The 16,081-nt window shown below is 40.6% G+C and overlaps 1 protein-coding gene across 8 annotated transcripts; it reads left to right on the forward strand.

Annotated features, from left to right (window-relative positions):
* Positions 1–40: 40 nt before the first annotated feature.
* Positions 41–15,607, forward strand: eif4enif1 (eukaryotic translation initiation factor 4E nuclear import factor 1). Of its 8 annotated transcripts, none has more exons than XM_026167410.2 (19): positions 41–383; positions 1,031–1,174; positions 1,256–1,329; positions 3,542–3,669; positions 4,987–5,255; positions 5,517–5,715; positions 5,862–6,025; positions 6,760–6,895; positions 9,778–9,954; positions 10,476–10,747; positions 11,255–11,332; positions 11,467–11,647; positions 11,763–11,875; positions 12,080–12,213; positions 12,486–12,567; positions 12,703–12,826; positions 13,867–14,178; positions 14,298–14,468; positions 14,611–15,607. In XM_026167410.2, exons 2-19 carry the CDS (start codon positions 1,082–1,084, stop codon positions 14,796–14,798), a joined length of 2,895 nt encoding a protein of 964 aa, XP_026023195.2. In that variant the 5' UTR covers positions 41–383; positions 1,031–1,081; the 3' UTR covers positions 14,799–15,607. The 8 variants fall into 8 exon arrangements, with proteins under 8 accessions (XP_026023195.2, XP_026023198.2, XP_026023197.2 ...); XM_026167413.2 differs by having other exon boundaries at positions 11,763–11,851; XM_026167412.2 differs by having other exon boundaries at positions 11,258–11,332.
* The last annotated feature ends 474 nt before the right edge of the window (positions 15,608–16,081 follow it).

Raw genomic sequence — 16,081 nt, forward strand, 5'->3', positions numbered from 1 at the left:
AATTTTAATTTTTACAAAGGCGCGCTGGTCACGGCGTAATCTTTGCCAGGACCTTCTTAAAGCGGTGATCAGAGGAAAATTTCTGCTACGACTTAGAAAACAGAGAAAGAGAAGACTATTATTTGAGATTTCACCGGTTCCGTGTGATTTAATTTGTTGTTTTGGACCAGTCTTATTGTGTTAGGTTACCCCTCTATAGTGTGTGCTCCCTGAAATCACAGCGACAACTCTACCGGCTCACGATTTTGTGCTCGCTGGGTGGGCATTTATCCCCAGTCCCCCAGCTAGTTAGCTAGCTGAAAGTGCTAGGCTAGGCTAGCCAGCTAACTAACGTGATCAGCTCGGCCGTTAGCGACCGGCATTCCCCACAGCATTCAAACTGAGTAAGTCCGTCTTTTGCCAAAATTTGACTTGCAAGTCGGTTGTCTACACAACTTTTGTGCCATGAATTCACCTTATGGTTAACTGTGTGGGACGCTACCATCGTTTGGCTAACCCTGTATCAATCTCTTGGCTAACTAGTAGCGTTTATTTCCTAAAGCTGAAATGATAGGGAATGTTTTGTATTAAAATGTTTACATGTATTTAACTCGCTGGATCCTTTCATTGCAAAACGGCTTCGTTTACAACTCAAATGCGATAGCCAATTAGTAAATTGACGTAAATGCTTTGTAATATAATGACATGTCAGTTCTCAGCTGCTGTCAATTAAATTGCTAATTAGCCAGCAACAACCTGAGACTCTAGGGTTGTTCTTTAACTGCCCGGTGCAGGTAAGTTCCATGAGTTTTTCTTCACGACAACTTTTCTATAATTTTGTTTTCTCGTGCTACCTAGTTTAAGATGCCAATACATCTGATATATTTTGCAGCAACAGAAGGAAGCCGTGCTTTTGTTTTTTTTTTGGGTTTTTTTTTTTTAAATCTTCGGAACATGCGTCCTTTCATTTGAAGTAATTGGCCTTTAAGACTGTATTTAGTGGCCTTAGTCGAGTATAATTGACTTGTAAATGTTAACTTGTCATCCACAGGTGTAGAGTCATTGGTGGCTGAGACACTGTCTGCACTGACTGAAATCCATCATGGAGAAAGATGCCTGTGTAGAGCCTAAGAATGGTGAAGCTGCTGTCGACCAGCCTAAGCTGGCAGCCACAGCTCCTTACAGATACACTAAGGTGACAAAATGCCAGCTGTGTCATTGTTTATCAAGTTTAGATGTTGCTGTGAATTAAACTAGACTATCAATTTATTTGCAGGAGGAGCTTTTGGAAATCAAAGAGCTGCCAATCTCCAATGAAAGGCCTGAATGTCTCTCTGAGAAATATGACAGGTATGAATTTGTAAAAGTCACACTGGGTAATACTGGAGAGGAGATTATGCTTCTCAAATGAGAAAGCATGGGTGAATTCTAGTTAGGAAAAGTACTAGTATTTCTCTATGCTGTGAAATACTGATTTTTGACACAGACCAACAGTTATTCAAATGTATGTTTTGCTGGAACTGAAGTGTATGTAATCAAAAGTTACTTTGATTAAACAAGGTACAGCAGAGGAGTTTCTACACAAATATGTTCACAGTCTTGAAACTAAAATTTGCATAAAGTTTGTAATAATCATTGACATGGTTTAACTGTCAAGAAGACTTGCTCCTGCTTTTTGGAAGTCACGTGTACTTTCAGCTTGTCTCTTGCTCGGAGCTCATTTAAATTCCTTGGGGTAATTCTTAAACAACAGTCAAAGATTTGTTCAGATGTCTGCTTGAGAAGCTAAACAAACGCTTGCGCTAGAAGACTTGTATCTTTGTCCCATAGCTGTTAGAGCCAGGAACAGTGGTTATGACTAGGGATGGGTACCGGTGTCCGGTGCCATGATGGCACCGGTTCTGACATAAATGGTAGTAACCAGACCGAAAAGCAGCGCACATTTCGGTGCTTTTTTTTTCTTGAGCTGTGATACACTTCTAGCCAATCATTTTACGTTTCCGAGGATAGTAGGCGGGCCCAGGAACGTACGTTCTTTTAGAGCAGAGCTACAGATTAAAAATGTCCAAGGCGAAGCAGTCAAAAGTCTGGCTGTACTTCACAGCAAAATATGCAAACTCAGCAGCCTGCAACAAGTGCTTTAAGCTGATACTGTGATACTGTCAAAGGAGGTAACACCTCAAATCCGATGAAACACCTGGCGACGCATAGCGTTTTTTTTTAAAAGCCGAGAAATGTGTCGTATTTGATAGCTTGCTGCGAGACCTCACACCGAGCACATCTACTGCGGGTGGGTTGCCTGTTATGCAACATCCCCCAAAAACACGAAGAGGAGAGTCCTGGCCCCTAGCCCTGCCAGTGTAGCAGAAATGATAACTGATGATGATGCAGCAGCAGCCGTTCTTCTCTGCGTGAGTAGCTTCATGTTGTTCGTGTGTAATTTACGTTGAGTAGGCTAACCACGTTATTACATTAATGCATGTAAGGTGAACTAGCAAACATCATCATAGCTACATGCGGCTGTCCTCTTGTTTGATGGCAGATACTCCCTTCACCCTGGCCAAAAAGGCTAAAAAGACCAAAGAAAAAGTGGAAAACAGTTAAACATGAGAGGTTTAGGACAAAGTTTGTTTTTTTTTCCATTGTTTAAGCACTGCTTCCAGCCAAGAGTGATACCATATATGCCCCATAGCTGCAGAAAAGGCTAACATTGTTATCTTTTTACAAAAACCAGCTGAACATGAGAGGTTTTTGGACCAATTTTGTGTTCTCCATTCTTTAAGCACCGGTTTGAGCACCGTTTGAGCACCGGCACCGTTTCAAAAGTACCAGTTTGGCACCGGTATCGGATAAAACCTAAACGATACCCATCCCTAGTTATGACTATATGAAAAGTGGGCTCATTAAAGGGTGGGTCAAGCTGTTTTTTGGGGTTTTATTTTTAATCATTAAAAAAGAGAGACCTCTTCACCCCTTCAAAGCCTACTAGGAGTTGCCCTCGAAGATCTTTTCTGAACTGAGCAGTTTGTCATTATTTTTTAGATCTGCTTATGTTTGCAACCGTTAGTGTGGTGAGGTGTGAGGGTGGTCTCTGCCTAGGCAGCTACTCTTGCTAAACCCTTCAAACAGTTTTAGTTGTCATCTAATCACATCTTTATTGATGGATACTGAAGTGTCAGAACTCGTCATTAAGTGTAATGTCTTTATGGGAGAGTTCACGAATGACTTCAGATTAAATGTGATTTGTCTCAACTGTTGGAAAAAATGTTTATAGTAGTCTGTCATCAGAGTTAAACACTGCTAGTGCAACAGTATCAATTAGTTTATTATTTTGAAGATCTGATTTTCTTGCACCCTCCTTTTGGGTTGTATTCTGTGCTCACAGCATAAAGGTTGAAATGGATGGCCTCACCTGTGTATTGTATTTTTCATTGTTACTCTTTATTTATTTTTTCCTAAACAGGATCCCAGTTGAGGCTGTAGTTGTCTGTCTTAATTTGAAATTTGACTTAAAGTATGGACTTAAGTCTTGTGTGGCTATTGTTTGTTTGTTTTTAAATAGTGATGGTGTCTGGGACCCTGAGAAATGGCATGCCTCATTATATCCCACTTCAGAGCGAAGCTCACCTGTGGAAGGTTTTAAGAAGGACTACATGGATGACAGAGTTCCATTAAAACGAAGAATCCCAGGTAAATGGAGATCGACAAACCATGTGACTATCGTGCATTGCGTTGTAGGTACGAGTGGCAGCAAAATCAAAACACTGCATCAAGCACTAGCATTTCCAGTAATCATTAATTCTGTGGTTTTAATCCCTAGTTATGTACAAAACGAAGCAGAACAAGGCAGGTCCGTACAAAGATAGACTTGACAAAAAGACAAAAAAGAGACCATATGCGCATACAGAGTGGACTAAAGACGTTAGCGTGCTGCCCAACTTTCATCACGCACATATTTATAATTATGTCTTAAGTGTGAGTGCATACACTCACGAAGTGTTTAGTAACTTCAGATTCCTGCAACAAGCCCAGGTCCAATTTACTTTGGTGTATCTATTTTCTGATTTGGACTATTTCATTTTACAGCTGTCATTAAAAAAAAAAAAAATTCTGTATCTCGTTTACAGGCCAACACAATCTATTTGTCTTTTCAGGTTGTAGTATTACACAACATTTTTAGATCCAATAGAAATAAAATAAGTGTTTCATAATTTATTCAATTTATTGTCTTTATTTATAACTGGCACTATTGTTTCATTTTATTATAGAATCTTACAAGAAAGAGGCAAAATTGTATTCCATTGTACTTTATTAGCTGCTTCGCTGAAGAAAAAAAAAAAATCAACACAGTAAGAAAAAAAATCATTGCAAAACAACATACTGGAAAACAGTTATTCATCACTTGATTGCTTGGGCACATATATGCGGGACTTTTCGTGGCTGTTTTGATGTCGCTCCCTCTGTCAACCGAGCAAATCTTGCTGTGGTAGCAGCTTTAAACTCTGTATAACCCAGGTTAACCCAGTCGGAAACATGACTTGAACAATTTTTCTTCCACGAAGGAATCTGATAAAAAAAAAAAAACGATCTCTTTACCTGTCTGCTTCCCGTGGCTGTCATGCGACCGGCTATGGCAGTAAATAATACAGCAGCTTCTTGCCATTCTTTGTGTCTCTGTTTATCTCTTTGTGACTGTTGTCTTGTAATAGCCCGTGCACGCTAGTACCAATTGCCACTTGTACCTACAATCCTTTGCGATTTTACCCCCGAAATGATGTCACATTTTCGATCTCTATTACTGATGGTAGATGGTTATCCTTTCATCTTTGCGTTTTGTAATAACAATGTTGTCTAGAAACTTAACTGTGCTCTGATCAATGAATGTTTAGGATTTTAAGTTCCAGCCTTGCACAAGATTTCTAAACTGCTGCAGTGGAATTGTTCATGTAGTCTATGTACTCCAAAAAACTTTATTTTTTTTCCCCCTCCCCCCCATCTGTTTTTTAGATCCCCGTGAGCGGTTAAAGGAAGATGACCTGGATGTAGTACTGAGCCCACAGCGACGTAGCTTCGGAGGTGGATGTCAGGGCAATGCTGCCCCTCATATCCGTCGCCCAATCAGCCCCTTGGAAAACAAAGAAAATGATACTCTACGTATGGGAGGGACACGCAGAATTGGCAGTGGACGCATAATTGCTGCCCGTGCCTTTGAGAGAGAAGCTCGTGCAGAGAAGGAAAAGGAGCGTGAGAGAGACTTGAAAGATAAAAGATTCAGGGTTGGTGTTTGTTGCTTTCAGTCGATGCAAATGACCTTGCATTTAGTTCTAATGTGATATTGAATGCACTTAAATTTTTTGGAACTTTATTTTACACGATACGTTTTTTTTTTTTTTTTTTTTTTTTTTTAAACTGTCTAAAAACACAATTCTCTTAAGACTTGAACTAAATTTATAAAAGTGTTTCTGTGCAGTTACTCTTTAACTGTCCCATCCCATATTTCTAAATTGATATTGTTTGTCCCGTGTAATCATTTGCAGAGAGATTTTGGTGACAAGCGTGTGTTTAGCGAAAGGAGGAGGAATGATTCGTATGCAGAAGAGGAGCCAGAGTGGTTCTCGGGGGGTCCCACCAGCCAGTCGGAGACAATTGAGCTTATTGGATTTGATGACAAAATCCTGGAAGATGATAAACGCAAATCTAAGCGTTCAAGGAAGCGGACAGAATCTTTGAAAGAAGGCATGTCAAGACATTGTTGGAAATACTGCTAACATTTTTAGGGACTATTGCATTTCTAGTAGTATTTTGAAAGTCAGTTCAGTAAGACTTTTCATGTTAAAATTGTGACTTGTATTTAATTTTATTGTCACACATCTTGTATGCAGTAGTGGAATGTAATGGCGGACAGCCTGAGGAGCAAGATGTGGGTTTGCAGCCGACAGCTGATCAGGAAGTTCCCCACACTGATGTTCTTCCAGAGCCTTCAGCTGGTGACTTCGACTTCAATGAATTCTTCAATTTAGAGAAGACCATGCCAGGACTGGCCTCTGTAAGTACTGGGGTGCACTATGGTTTTGTTTTGCTTATTGGTGTGAAGCTCACAGATGGGGTGTCATTAGTAACTTCTAAAATATCAGTGTGATCTTAATTTTTCCAGATAAGCTTAACAGTAGAGGTTTTCATGTTTGCTCACCCCTGAACCAGACATAACTGTCAACTTAAAAACAAATGATACAATCAAGACTCTTACAAGCCTGATATTTGTGGCTTTTAAAATAAATAAATAAATCTGAATTTCACAAATTGTGCATTTAGTCATATAAAACTAAGTATTGATACTTTGTATCAGTGCAAGATTACCTCTGCTGCACTAGCTTGACCTCACTGAATTTGGTCTTTAGTTGGTGAGTCATGTCACTGAATGGTGCACTATCAATGTTCTCTTCTCTGGGCTTTTACATGGGGTTAATGAGATGTTTAAAAGGCATCAACAATCCAAATTTATGCCCATCATTGTAGCTTGGATGCAGTTTCTAGTTTGAACTAGAAAAGCCCAACTGCAAACTACTTTTAGCATTTTTAGATTCAATACTTGCTGGTAAATGAGAACAAGGTCAAAAAGCAGTGCATTCAGTGACACTGCCCTCAGTCTTCTAGCACCTTTTTAGTGCTAAATCGATGGAAAGCGCTGCAAACGTAAGTGGCACATTTGTTCTTGCACCCTTCAATATGCAGATTTTTGTATCCTAGTCTGTCTCACAGGCCCCCATTTCTGTCTTACAGATGATAGAGGATGTTTTGGGAGAGGGCCCTGCGTCAGCTAGCCGCTTCAGCCAGTGGTTCTCTAGTAACCAGAGTCCATGCAGCCGGTCCAGCAGCTTGAGGTCAACTCCTCATGAAGAGCTGGAGAAACTTGCTGGTAAGTGATTTGATTTCTTGACCACTGAATCAAATCTATTTTCTGTAAAAGCAGTTGTAGGGCACATGCTTGTCACCTCTGTGATAAGACAAGTCTTTACATGACATCTGACGTTAACACAGTAAAACAAGGGTATGAAGGTATGCAAGGAGAAGGTGCTAACAGGTGGGGATGTGAAACCCCTTGTTAAACAAATGACTCGCTGGAGCGTTCACTAGTTGCACTCTGTATGACTCTGTATGACAGGAAGCACGAACGGTGGTTGGAAACTACTAATGTGGCTACGTGATGGAAAAAGCTGAGCTTAAAGCAGCTGATTTAAAAACCTATTACCAATGTTACAACAGCCTGGGTTTATTTAAAAAAAAAAAAAAAAAAAATCAATTTTGTGTGAAACTATTTACAGTTTCCTGAAGTGCTGAAAGGCTGTTAAGTTAATGTTAAGTCATGATTAAAATTTCTAGGAAAAAAACATGACCTAAGCTGTTTCTGTGCTTACATTTCACTTATGCTGTGTCTTTTGTATATTTTGCTTTGTCACTAGATATATCTACTCTTATTAATCCTAAACTGGGGAAATTGACTAGTTACAGTAGCACAAGGGTGAAAGAAAAGCTGAATTGTTTATATTAGAAAATTATTAAAAAGAAAAATGAAGAATAACAAAAGATAAAAAGCAGAGGTTGAATAACTATAAGAGTAATTTGTATGTACAAATGGTATTATACACACCAGTTTTTACAGTGGGGCAAAAAAGTATTTAGTCAGCCACCGACTGTGCAAGTTCCCCCACCTAAAATGATGACAGAGGTCAGTAATTTGCACTAGAGGTACACTTCAACTGTGAGAGACAGAATGTGGGGAAAAAAAAAAATCCATGAATCCACATGGTAGGATTTGTAAAGAATTTATTCGTAAATCAGGGTGGAAAATAAGTATTTGGTCAATAACAAAAATACAACTCAATACTTTGTAACATAACCTTTGTTGGCAATAACAGAGGTCAAACGTTTACTATAGGTCTTTACCAGGTTTGCACACACAGTAGCTGGTATTTTGGCCCATTCCTCCATGCAGATCTTCTCGAGAGCAGTGATGTTTTGGGGCTGTCGCCGAGCAACACGGACTTTCAACTCCCGCCACAGATTTTCTATGGGGTTGAGGTCTGGAGACTGGCTAGGCCACTCCAGGACTTTCAAATGCTTCTTACGGAGCCACTCCTTTGTTGCCCGGGCGGTGTGTTTTGGATCATTGTCATGTTGGAAGACCCAGCCTCGTTTCATCTTCAAAGTTCTCACTGATGGAAGGAGGTTTTGGCTCAAAATCTCACGATACATGGCCCCATTCATTCTGTCCTTAACACGGATCAGTCGTCCTGTCCCCTTGGCAGAAAAACAGCCCCATAGCATGATGTTTCCACCCCCATGCTTCACAGTAGGTATGGTGTTCTTGGGATGCAACTCAGTATTCTTCTTCCTCCAAACACGACGAGTTGAGTTTATACCAAAAAGTTCTACTTTGGTTTCATCTGACCACATGACATTCTCCCAATCCTCTGCTGTATCATCCATGTGCTCTCTGGCAAACTTCAGACGGGCCTGGACATGCACTGGCTTCAGCAGCGGAACACGTCTGGCACTGCGGGATTTGATTCCCTGCCGTTGTAGTGTGTTACTGATGGTGACCTTTGTTACTTTGGTCCCAGCTCTCTGCAGGTCATTCACCAGGTCCCCCCGTGTGGTTCTGGGATCTTTGCTCACCGTTCTCATGATCATTTTGACCCCACGGGATGAGATCTTGCGTGGAGCCCCAGATCGAGGGAGATTATCAGTGGTCTTGTATGTCTTCCATTTTCTGATGATTGCTCCCACAGTTGATTTTTTCACACCAAGCTGCTTGCCTATTGTAGATTCACTCTTCCCAGTCTGGTGCAGGTCTACAATACTTTTCCTGGTGTCCTTCGAAAGCTCTTTGGTCTTGGCCATGGCGGAGTTTGGAGTCTGACTGTTTGAGGCTGTGGACAGGTGTCTTTTATACAGATGATGAGTTCAAACAGGTGCCATTCATACAGGTAACAAGGGGGGACAGAAAAGCTTCTTACAGAAGACATTACAGGTCTGTGAGAGCCAGAGATTTTCCTTGTTTGAGGTGACCAAATACTTATTTTCCACCCTGATTTATGAATAAATTCTTTACAAATCCTACCATGTGAATTCATGGTTTTTTTTTTTTGTTTTTTTTTTCTTCCACATTCTGTCTCTCACAGTTGAAGTGTACCTCTGGTGCAAATTACTGACCTCTGTCATCATTTTAAGTGGGGGAACTTGCACAATTGGTGGCTGACTAAATACTTTTTTGCCCCACTGTATATATTCAAAGTGCAGCAGGAATGATAAAATGTTTTTATTTTTTTATTATTTTTGTTTTTTTTTAAAGCATGTGTTTATTGTGCATATTGCACAGTCTGTCAAAATGAAGGACCTACGATAGCACTTGGATAAGGATAGAAATTGCCCTTCATTTTGTTTGTACTAATAAATGCTGCTTGCTGTCTGCAAGCTGCAGGCATTGATTAAACATTGAGTATTCCTTCTCCCAGTATCAGATATGAAAGATTTCCTTGAAATATCATTTTGAGGCTGTATTGTCTGCCCCAAGCAGTTGTTATTTAATCATCAGGATAGCTTGCACGATTTAAAGAAATCTTAGAAATGTACCCTTGACATTTGCACACCACTTTTGGGATATATTATCAAAATCCTGACCTGCTGCTATTGCATCATATGTGATGCTATTTGAGTACAAACAAAGATTACGCTCCCGAAATGATCTGGATTGCTGTTAAATATCCTAAATCTTATTCCCCTTCTGATTCTCTGAAGGGCTCGAGCCACGTTGCACGTCCCCCAGCCGAGGCAATGCCTCATATTTTGCACCTATTCAGTCTTCTGAATGCAAGGAGAAGGTGGACATCCTGGAGCTGCTGCATAAGGCCAAAGTAGACCTGAAACCTCTGCTTTCTACGCTCTCTGCCAATAAGGCTCGGCTTCGGGACAGCAGTGAGTGTCTGTTTACTAAACCATTTCCACAGCTGAGCTCTACTCAGTGTCATGTGGATTAAGTCTACCTTTTCTGTTCCAAACCACACACATCCTATTACCAACTTTTTTTTTTTTTTCCTATTCATCGAGTGACAGTCACAGTTCAGCAGGCTCATGCGTTTGCCTTTGAGTAGGTATGGCAAAAGAATGCCAAAAACAAGCAAGTGCTGAATGCCATGGTGCACACGTCGATGATCCTTGACAATAGCTAGATGAACTCGGGAGATTTCAGCAGTTAGCTATCATGTTTTTCAAAAATGGGTATATGTAGAGAGAAGCTGAATTTCAGGCTTTTGAGTTTTAACATTCAGCTGCACCTCTGTCTGCAGTAACACACTGAAAGCTGTTGCAGGATACTGTGGAATTTAATTTAACACAATTTATAATTTAATAAATCCATTAAATGAAATGGTAATTTGCTTTTTAACACTGAGCTCTGATACAAGAAGGTTGAATTTTGTTGTATAATCTGTTCCCAGCTAATTCTGGAGTTGTACTCTCATTGGAGGAGGTGGAGGGAGAAATGAAGGGAATGAGGCTAGACTCGGAACCACAGAGACGAAAGGTGCCACCTGCCCAGAGAGGAAATGGAACGCCCTTCATGGCTGAACATTTAGAAGAGGCTTTAACTGGCGGGTTGAGTGCCCGTCCGCGCTCACGTGACACAGACATGTCAGCCTTTAATAAACTGGTCAGCAGCATGAAGGCAAGTGGAACTCTGCCACCTCACCCCAAAACCAACACAAACACTGTAAGTATTTCTACATATTTATAATTATCTTTTACTGCATGTTGCAGTAAAATGGGTGAACTCGGGCCCTGTTCAATGCATCCTGCAAGCTTAAGAACCCCCCCCCTCTTTATTTATTTATTTTAAATTAGGATAGAAAATGATGGGCATAAATTTGCTTAACTGTTGAGGTTGTAGCTTGTATACCCTTTTTTGCAGTGCAATGTCATCTTGTAAACTGTCCTTTGTGCAAGTCAGTGAAGAAAACAAAAGTACTAGCTTCTTGAATTGGGCAAAAGAATTGTCAGAATAATATAACGGAACATGAATCTAACAGCGTTACTCACTTGCAGAATGGACGCTTTGACGTGGAATTGCATGCACACGTCTATCTCGTTCAGTTGACTTTTTCCTCCCTGCCGGTGACTTGACTAAGGCTAATTTGTTTGCAGTTCAGAATGTAGAGTAGCAGACTGATTACTTTGTTCTACTTTGATTTACCCCAATTTTCCTCCCTCCTGTACAAAGCAGCAAACTGCAGATCAAGCTGTAGTGACACTGCCTGATGCCCAAGTACCTGCACAGCCACAAAAAAATATATTCCAGGTGGGTATGGTTGCTGTCCTGAGGATAATGAAGTGTTCCTACAATCAGTCAGGGCTAGCTGTTGACTATTCACAATAAATCTACAAAATCATAAAGTAAATGAGAAGTTATTGGAAAATGTTTTCTCTCTAAAGGAGCTCTTGGGAGTTCGTAGTGGCTCCCCGACGCAGTTTGGCAATCTGCTGAGCAGCGCCGAGGCCCCAGTGACTTCTGCACCTCTACGTGGCCTACTACACAAGGGCCCTTCACTCCCTCTCTTTCCACAGAGGGCACCCTCACCTGAATACTTCAATAGTCGGTTGCAACCTCCTGCAGGTAAGCTTACTGAGGAGTGCCATGGAACTAGGAAGAATGATGGCATGCAGTTCTTTAAATTGGATTAGCACATAAATTGGTCAATAAACAGTTCTTCATCCTCTCCTACCTAAAGGATTTCCTGTTGGTCCTCAGCCCATGCTACCAGAACAGTTTGCTGATATACACAGGTCAATCAGTCCTGGATCTGCTGCACAGCAACAGGTTACTGAGATGAGATTTCATGCGGTTTGTTTGGTTCATATGTAAATAGTTAAATATGCTTTCAGTAAACTACTGTTTAAATATTATAATGTATATGTTGTGATACATGTTGCTTGTAACAGTCATATTGATAGTAGTAGCATCATGGAGTAAAAATTACATTTATAGGCCTTTGAGCTAAAACTTTGACTTTTGATGAGTTGGGTTGGGTCTACCTTGTCTTTCCAGATGAGGGCGCTCTCTATTCCTATTAACCAAGCAGACTTGGAAGCACTGGCATTCCAGCAGGATCTTGCTCTCCATGCCCACCACCAATTCCAATCTGGCTACAAACAACCACAAGACAAGTCTTTCCGAAATAGGTTTGTTTTGGCTTTAATCGTGTTTAAATACCACATAGTATAGAGACTTTAAATGGTTATGATATCAGTCAATTTCAGCAAATTGAGTGACATGCACTTTAATGTGTCTTATTGAAGTCTATTGACTGCTTTTTACAAAACAAATACTTTCTTTATAAACAAAGCTGAAGAATATACTGGCTTAATATGTGGTAATATAATGTATGCCTCCAAGGATAATAAATAATGTTGGTTGGAATTTGTATGGCTGAGTGTGTTTGGTTTTTGTCCAGACCGCAGCGTCTTAATCGTTCCCCTGGACCAGGCTCTCAGCCTGCTGGAAGAAACTCTCCAGGAAGTACTGTCACCAGTATGGTAAGCATAAACGTAACTCTGCAAACTTCTTCCCAGTGTTGTTTTTAAAGTTGTTTTGACTTATTTCTAATTCATGCACCTGTTGTTATTGCTAATATTAACTTCTTTCTTTTCTTCCTCCCCTGCCTATGTCAGTTGTCCCCTTCATTTACACCCACATCTGTGATCCGCAAAATGTACGCAACAAAAGAGAAGAGCAAAGATGAACCTTCAAATCGCTCAGAGACAAAGGACGACTCAGCAGCACATTCTCACGATGGTGCAGTATTAATTTACCGTATTTTCCGGACTAGAAGGCGCACTTAAAATCCTTCAATTTTCTCAAAATCGACATATAATCCAGTGCACTTTATGTATGAATGCTGGTTGTGCTTACTTACCTCGAACCAATTTTATGTGGTATACGGCGCACAAAAATTTGTCAAATGTTTTAGTACGACTTTGGTAAGCTACGAAGCCGGACTGCTTGATGGATTGTCGGAGCGTTACAGCTACCAGTCAGGAGCCTCACGGAGTAATCTGGGCCCAAAACAAAGTCCTCTTTAGGTCCAAAACTCTGCGGCATCACTGAGAGTTAAAAACTGTTCTTTCACCTTTTGTAAAATGATCAGTGTTGCTGCTTCACCAGGTGTAACAATTAAGTTTAACATCCAGGCATCCATGAAAACAGAATTTTTTTTATTAAATTTAAAAGTTAGAAGTTAGCAGGAAGTTAGCTCGCTAGTTTCCACCTAAACATGATGTACCATGTTCTGACTGAAATGAAGACAGAAAACTAAACATCAGTAGCATTTGTAGGGTTACTGAAGTTGGGCTAGCTGGTATATGACGTGCTACATGATCGCTAGTGACATAGCTATGTTAGCATAACATAAACACAGTGAAGCTGGAGGATGAATGCTAACTTTTTTCCACTCAATAAAAGTTAACATGAGGGTTCTTGATGGTTGGGGACAAATGCAATTGCATGGCAGGATGCTGTAAATTTCTGTCAGAACAACTGAGATAATCCATCCACATTATGAGGTTAGTCATTAATATACTGCAACAACATGGGAATGGAGCAGCTGCGAGAGAATTCAATATTGATGAATCAATGGTAAAGAAGTGGAGGAAGCAAGAAGAATGAGTCGAGTAAAATTTGAGTTATCTGACTGTTTTGTTTCGCTTAGTAATCCGGTGCGCCTTATGGGCCGAAAAATACGGTACCCAGAACTAGTTTGATATTTAACTTTCACTTTCATACCTGTGAGTGAACACATACCCTGTAACACTGAGATCTCGGTTGTATGATTACAGGCAGCAGCTCCCCAAATCTATACCTGGAAGCAGTGGATGGTAATGTAGCTCAGTCAGGGGGAGTAAAGACCAGCTCACAGACGTTGTCTAGCAAAGAACAAGAGCGCCTCAGGCCTGGCTCTACTGGACACCATCCACCTGCCATGGTACCTCAAGGACCATCCTCATCTTTCCCTCGTCCTGTCTACCCAGTACCGCTGCTATCCCACGTACCTATGGTGCGCCCTCCTCCCCAGCTCCACCCTGTGGTGCAACGTATGCTGGCACAGGGTATCCAGCCCCAGCAGTTAGGACCTGCTCTTGTGCAAGCAGGTTGCTGGCTTTTTTTTTTTTCTTTCAAATCCTTTTGCTTTATAAAAACACTAAAAACTGTATTAAAGTGTTCTGAACATTAAACCTAATTGTTTCTGATCTTTAATTGTACTCTCAAGGTATGTTTCCGCCACATGACCTTGCACAACTTCAAGGCTTGCCTCCTGCCCTGCTTGGACAACCACTGTACCCACTAAGTACAACTGGGCATCCACTTCTACCTTCCAGAGCCAGTACTCAAATGCAGTTAGCAGCAATGCAACAGCAACTTCAACAACAGCAACGACCAAGTGAGTGGAGGAAAATTTCAAATATTCAAATTCAGTGGGACTATGTGGCTATGGCAGAATTATCCTCACAAATGTTATTAAAATGTGGTGTATTTAATTATCTTGTTTGAAGACTTGTCGATTGAATACTTTTGTCTTGCAGTACATCCCAGTGTCCCTGGCACTCAGTCACAGAGCCAAGGCCCCCACCGGACGAATGGCTCCCAGCGACACGGCGGCAGCCCCCCTCTAGGCCTCGCCAAGTGGTTTGGATCAGATGTACTAGAGCAGCCACTCCCCTCTATGCCAGCCAAGGTCATAAGTGTAGATGAATTAGAGTTCCGGCCATAAGAAAATAAACACTGTGCTGGAATTTTTTTCTTTCTTCCCCCCCCCCCCTCTTTGTCCATCTCCACTTGTTTACTGTGAAAATGTGAACTTTAATTTGAAAGACAGTGCACAGAACAGGATGATGTAACTAAACCATGCTTTAACTTCAGTATTGAAGTTACTGCTTTTGAAGAGGCAAGTGATGGAGATCCGTTTTGCCAGCTGAGTGAATATATTTTTTTGTACGAGACTGCACCGTAAATAATGTATAGGCCCAATTGTACAGACATGGGAAAAAATCTTATTCTCAGTGTATATAGATAAGGTGTTTGTTTTTTGTTTTTTTTTTTGTTTTGGTTTTTTTTGTTTTGTTTTGTTTTGTTACCCCCCCCCCCTTTTCTTAGTAAAGGGGAGCTGTACCAATCTTGCAGTTTGACTGAAAACTGCGACAAAGTCAGCAAAAGCTAGTAGCATTCCTTTGTCGCGTCGCAGCCACATAATCTTGCATCACCCGAATCGTACTGAGAGGGTCACACGGTGAAAAATGTTGGCATAATTTTAGCGCATACATCTTCCCTTTCATGGCATAGATAGTGGCCCTTTCCCCTAGAAGTGGAGCATTAAAGATGCCTCTGAGGGATGCAGCAAGCTGTTTGTGCCTTTGTGGGTTTTTTCTTTTTTGAACTGTATCCTCTCCAATCCTACTGGTCACTAATGGGGGCAGCACTGCTCGCAGTCATTTTTCTTTTTGAGGGTGGTTGGGATTCAGTTTGTGTGCTATTAAGTTATAAAAAGCACAAATAGAATTAATAAATAAAATCTTGATTAAACATTTTTGTATTTCCTCTTTAATGCAATTAAATGTTTACGTGGTTGAATGCTTACACCTGCCACTAAGAGTTCAGTTGTAAAACTTTCCACACTAACAAGACACATGGTTGCAGTAACTTGTACTTTTGTGAAACAGAAAATAATTGTTTTATTATGAGTCTAATTCAGAAGCAGTACTTCACACTGGTCTGAGATGTTTGTTTTTGTTCACCTTAACATGGCTAAGGGTCACGAACTCGTAATTCAAACACAATTTCAGTACAAACTGTTAGTTTAGAAATTACTAAAATGGTCAAAGTTTAAACTTTTTAAAGGTAAACTTTAGATTGCAAAAGATTGTATTTACAAGATCTCCTTAAATGTTCAGTGTAAATCTGATCTTTAATTATGAGAAACTGAGGTTGCTTTTTAAATTTATTTTATCCTGAGTACTTGTGAAATATTTAAGGTGGTGGTGTGTGGATTGATCGTTG

This window comes from Astatotilapia calliptera, chromosome 5 (assembly GCF_964374335.1).
Source record: "Astatotilapia calliptera chromosome 5, fAstCal68.1, whole genome shotgun sequence".
Taxonomy (NCBI): Eukaryota; Metazoa; Chordata; class Actinopteri; order Cichliformes; family Cichlidae; genus Astatotilapia; species Astatotilapia calliptera.

Bases quoted from the DNA above. Each gene is read 5' to 3' on its own strand.
- eif4enif1 (XM_026167410.2), top strand. From the start codon at position 1,082: ATGGAGAAAGATGCCTGTGTAGAGCCTAAGAATGGTGAAGCTGCTGTC. The intron at 9,955-10,475 runs GTGAGTGTCTGT...ATCTGTTCCCAG, and splicing joins GGCTCGGCTTCGGGACAGCA to CTAATTCTGGAGTTGTACTC. The intron at 11,876-12,079 runs GTTTGTTTGGTT...TTGTCTTTCCAG, and splicing joins CTGAGATGAGATTTCATGCG to ATGAGGGCGCTCTCTATTCC.